The sequence below is a fragment of the Leucoraja erinacea genome, chromosome 38, assembly GCF_028641065.1.
Source record: "Leucoraja erinacea ecotype New England chromosome 38, Leri_hhj_1, whole genome shotgun sequence".
In the NCBI taxonomy this organism is placed as follows: Eukaryota; Metazoa; Chordata; class Chondrichthyes; order Rajiformes; family Rajidae; genus Leucoraja; species Leucoraja erinaceus.
The window spans coordinates 1,952,931-1,957,930 of record NC_073414.1 but is presented as its reverse complement, the minus strand read 5'-3'; the positions used below and the strand labels follow the sequence as shown (position 1 = coordinate 1,957,930).

Here is a 5,000-nt window from a genome sequence, read left to right as displayed (position 1 = left end):
AATGGCGGTGCTGGCTCGAAGGGCCGAATGGTCTATTGCCAGACACGCAACCACATGTACGCACGGGACACGCGACCACACGTATGTGACACGTACTTGTTCTGGGAGTTGCCGAAGTCTCCGTGGGGGTCCCCGGCCCCTCCCCCGTCCCCGGTGAAGATGTACATGTAGCCGTCGTCCCCAAACAGCAGCTGCCCCCCGTTGTGGTTGGAAGCCGGTTCCTCCACCTCCAGGATCACCCTGAGAAACACAGCGGCCCGGGTTGGTACACGCAGTGACACAAGGCCCCCCCCCCCCTCCCCCCCCACCCCCGGTCCAAGGGCCCCCCTCCCCCCTCCCCTCCCCCCCCCCACACACGGTGACACAAGGGCCCCCCCCCCCCCCCCCCCCCCCCCCCCCACACACGGTGACACAAGGGCCCCCCTCCCCCCCCCCCACACACGGTGACACAAGGGCCCCCCTCCCCCCCCCCCCCCCCACACGGTGACACAAGGGGCCCCCCCCCCCCTCCCCTCCCCCCCTCACACGGACACCCAGACCCACACTGCCCCCCAGTTACAAGGGCCCCCTAACCCCTCCACCCCTGGGTGCCCTCACCCCACCCCTCCCCCCCCCACCCACCCCCCTCCCCCCACTCCCCCCCCCCCCCCCAAACACTAGACCCCCCCCTCCTTACCTCCCACCCTGTGGGTGCCCTCCCACCCTCCGCTGGGTCCCCCTTCCCCCTCCCCCCCCACACCCACCCTTGGGTCCCCCCCCATTCCCCCCCTCCCACCCAAGGGTGCCCACACCCTCCCCCCCATGGGTGCCCCCCCACCCCTGGGTGCACATTACCTCCCACCTATGGGACACTCCTACCTTCCACCCTAGGGTGCCCTCCCCCACCCATGGGTGCCCCCCGCCACCTCCCCCTGGGTGCCCTCACCCTCCACTGGGTCCCCATTCTTCCGCCCAGCATTGGGTGCATCCCCACCCAAGGGTGCCCTCCCCCACCCATGGTACCCCCCACCCCAAGGGTGCCCTCACCCTACCCCCCACCCAAGGGTGCACCCCCTCCTTTGGCCCCCCCCCCCAAGGGTGCCCACTAACCCCCACCCAAGGGTGCCCCTCCCCCCACCCAAGGGTGCCCACTACCCCCACCCAAGGGTGCCCTCCCCCACCCAAGGGTGCCCCCACCCCCACCCGCACCCACCTCTCAGAGCGGGGGTCCAGGGCGTTGGGCCGGCCGGGCAAGAGGGTGAACTCCCCAACACGGATCCTCTCTGCGCGCCGGGCCTGTAGCGAGTAGTAGACGTAGGCCTTGAGCCTGGGGCCCGGGTACAAGGCCAGGCCCAGGAGGCCGCGCTCGTCGCCGGGCCAGGCGGACGTCAGGACGGCGCGGCTGAGGTTGAGGAAAGGCCGGGCCAGGCGGGCTCCGTCGGGCAGGTAGGCCCAGACCAGGCCTCGCTGCTCGGCCACAAAGTAGCGGTGAGACCCGTCGCTGGCGTGGACCATGGCCACCGGGTTGTGGAGGCCGTTCGCCACCTCCTGCAGGCAGAGGCGCAGGCAGCCGGGCCCGGGCCCACTGTCTAATCCAGGCCCAGGCTCCGGGCCTGGCCTAGGCCCAGCCTGAGGCCTACCCAGCCCCGCGTTCAGCCGCGGGCTGCTCAACACGTTGGGGTAGCAGTAGTCGGGGTCCCGCAGCTCCAACAGGCCGCAAAATCGGCCCCGGTCTCCGGCCGACACCGCCATCGACAACTCTCGCTGCTCCGGCCCTGGCGGCAACAACAGGCCCAGCGCTGATCGGCAGCGGCGCCATAAACCCACGCAGTAACGTGGGCACAGGCCCGGCAACACACGCTGGGGCCTACGGGCATCCTCAGCGTCGTATAGGTGGGCCGAGAATGGGGAGCAACGCTGGGGGACAGGGGGGGGGGGGGGAGGGGAGAGAGAGAGAGAGAGAAGGAGGGAGAGAGGGAAGGAGGGAGAGAGAGAAGGAGGGAGAGAGAGAAGGAGGGAGAGGGAAAGAGAGAGGGAGAGGGAGAGAGGGAAAGAGAGAGGGAAACTAGAGATAGAGAGAGAGAAGGAAGGAGAGAAATAGAGAGAGAGAGAGAGAGAGAGATAGAGGGGAGAGAGAAGGGGAGAGAGGGAAGGAGGGAGAGAGAGAGAGAGGGAGAGAGGTGAGAGAGAGGAGAGGAGAGAAGGAGAGAGAGAGAAGGAGAGAGAGAGAGAGAGGAGAGAGAGGGAGAGAGAGAGAGAGAGAAGAGAGGGAAGGAGGGAGAGAGAGAAGGAGGGAGAGAGAGGAGGGAGAGAGAGAGAGAGAGGAGGGAGAGAAGGAGGGAGAGAGAGAGAGGAGAGGGGAGAGAGAAAAGAGAGAGAAGGAGAGAGAGGGAGAGAGAGAGAGGAGGGAGAGAAGGAGAGAGAGAAGGACGGAGAGAGAGAAGGAGGGAGAGAAGGAGAGAGAGAAGGAGATGGAGGGAGGGAAGGAGTGAGAAGGACAGAAGAAGGGGGTGAGAATGAGAGGGGATAGAGAGAGGGAGAGGGTTGGGGGGGAGAGAGAAAGAGAGAGACTCAGTGTTGGGGCCTGTATCTCAGTCACACTCACTGTACGTCTGACCTGTACCTGGTTAATGTCGAAGACAGACACTCACAAATGCTGGAGTAACTCAGCGGGACGGGGGAGCGTCTCTGGAGAGAAGGAACGGGTGACGTTTGAATCAGTCTGAAGAATGGTCTCAATGAAACAAAACCCTTCTGGAAATAGGCAACGTTTCGGGCCGAAACCCGGAAGGGTTTCGGCCCGAAACGTTACCTATTTCCTTAGCTCCATAGATGCTGCTGCACCCGCTGAGTTACTCCAGCACTCTGTGAAACGTCACCTATCCATGTTCTCCACAGATGCTGCCTGACCCGCTGAGTTACTCCAGCACTCTGTGGCTCCTTTTGTTATGAACTCTTGCCTTGCTGATCACACAACCATTTCACCCCCAAAGACTCAACCTTGCCAATTATTATCAGATATTTACGGTGGGGCCTTTGTGGAAACAGGCCCTTCAGCCCATCCAGTCCATGCCGACCACTGCTGCTACTATCCTACAATTTACATTTATTGTTTACTGGAGCCAATTCACCTACGAACCCGCACGCACGTCTTTGGAGAGTGGGAGGAAGCCTGAGCACCCGGAGAAAACCCACGCACATGCAAACTCCGTACAGACAGCACCCGTAGTCGGGTGTGGGTTCGCTGTGAGGCAGCAGCTCTACCCGCTGCACCGACCGCCGTGCTGACTCTGAGCACGAGACGGACTCTGAAGGGTTAATGATTATCTCAGTATAAAAGATGAATCATATCTGGAGATGCAGGATCATTAAAAATAGAACCTCAGTTGCTGAAAATGGTCCATCAGTCTCCAGCCGAGGACTGGCTTCAATCATGTTATACCGACCCGTGTTGGGGGGACTGGGCTCGTGTAGAGGCTGAGTCAGTAGCTGCAGGAATTGCTCTGCGGTTTGGTGTGAATAAAACAAACAGCAGGAGATATTCGAGCAGCAAACGTCGCATGCAGTTAGCATTAAAGTGAATAGCTGCTGCCCCTGACTACAGCTGTGTATGTGTGTGTGTGTGTGTGTGTGTGTGTGTGTGTGTGTGTGTGTGTGTGTGTGTGTGTGTGTGGTCTGTGTGTGTGTGTGTGTGGGGGTGTGTGGGTGTGTGTGTGTTGGGGTGTGTGTGTGTGTGTGTGTGTGTGTGTGTGTTGTGTATGTGTGTGTGTGTGTGTCTGTGTGTGTGTGTGTGTGTGTGTGTGTGTGTGTGTGTGTGTGTGTGTGTGTGTGTGTGTGTGTGTATGTGTGTGTGTGTATGTGTGTGTGTGTGTATGTGTGTGTATGTGTGTGTGTATAACTAGGGTACAGTATAACAATAGACAATAGACAATAGGTGCAGGAGTAGAGGCCATTCGGCCCTTCGAGCCAGCACCGCCATTCAATGTGATCATGGCTGATCATCCCCAATCAGTACCCCGTTCCTGCCTTCTCCCCATATCCCCTGACTCCACTAACTTTAAAAGCCCTATCTAGCTCTCTCTTGAAAGTATCCAGAGAACCTGCCTCCACCGCCCTCTGAGGCAGAGAATTCCACAGACTCACCACTCTCTGAGAGAAAAAGTGTTTCCTCGTCTCCATTCTAAATGGCTTACTCCTTATTCTTAAACTGTGTGTGTGGCCCCTGGTTCTGGACTCCCCCAACATCGGGAACATGTTTCCTGCCTCTAGCGTGTCCAAACCCTTAACAATCTCATATATGTTTCAATGAGATACCCTCTCATCCTTCTAAACTCCACAGAGTGTACAAGCCCACAGCCGCTCCACATTCTCTCAGCATATGACAGTCCCGCCATCCCGGGAATTAACCTGGTGAACCTACGCTGCACTCCCTCAATAGCAAGAATGTCCTTCCTCAAATTAGGGGACCAAAAGTGCCCACAATACTCCAGGTGTGGTCTCACTAGGGCCCTGTACAACTGCAGAAGGACCTCTTTGCTCATATACTCAACTCCTCTTGTTATGAAGGCCAACAGGCCAAAACTGTACACAATACTCCAGGTGTGGTCTCACCTGGGCCCTGTACAACTGCAGAAGGACCTCTTTGCTCCTAGACTCAACTCCTCTTGCTATGAAGGCCAACAAAACTGCACACAATACTCTAGGTGTGGTCTCACTAGGGCCCTGTACAACTGCAGAAGGACCTCTTTGCTCCTGTACTCAACTCCTCTTGTTATGAAGGCCAACAGGCCAAAACTGCACACAACACTCCAGGTGTGGTCTCACCAGGGCCCTGTACAACTGCAGAAGGACCTCTTTGCTCCTGTACTCAACTCCTCTTGTTATAAAGGCCAACAGGCCAAAACTGCACACAATACTCCAGGTGTGGTCTCACTAGGGCCCTGTACAACTGCAGAAGGACCTCCTTGCTCCTGAACACAACTGCTCCGCCATTCACTATGGTTTCAATGAGATCCCCGCTC

At 58.8% G+C, this 5,000-nt stretch overlaps 1 protein-coding gene across 1 annotated transcript in view; it reads right to left on the bottom strand.

Annotated features, from left to right (window-relative positions):
• The window catches only part of LOC129714101 (HHIP-like protein 1), an 18,813-nt gene that overhangs the window by 13,403 nt on the left and 410 nt on the right, over nt 1–5,000 (bottom strand). The window contains exons 2-3 of the mRNA XM_055663569.1: nt 1,193–1,896; nt 97–240 (exon numbers count right to left, since the gene is read on the bottom strand). Coding sequence (XP_055519544.1) covers nt 97–240; nt 1,193–1,896 — 848 coding nt within the window. The remainder of the gene's footprint in view (nt 1–96; nt 241–1,192; nt 1,897–5,000) is intronic.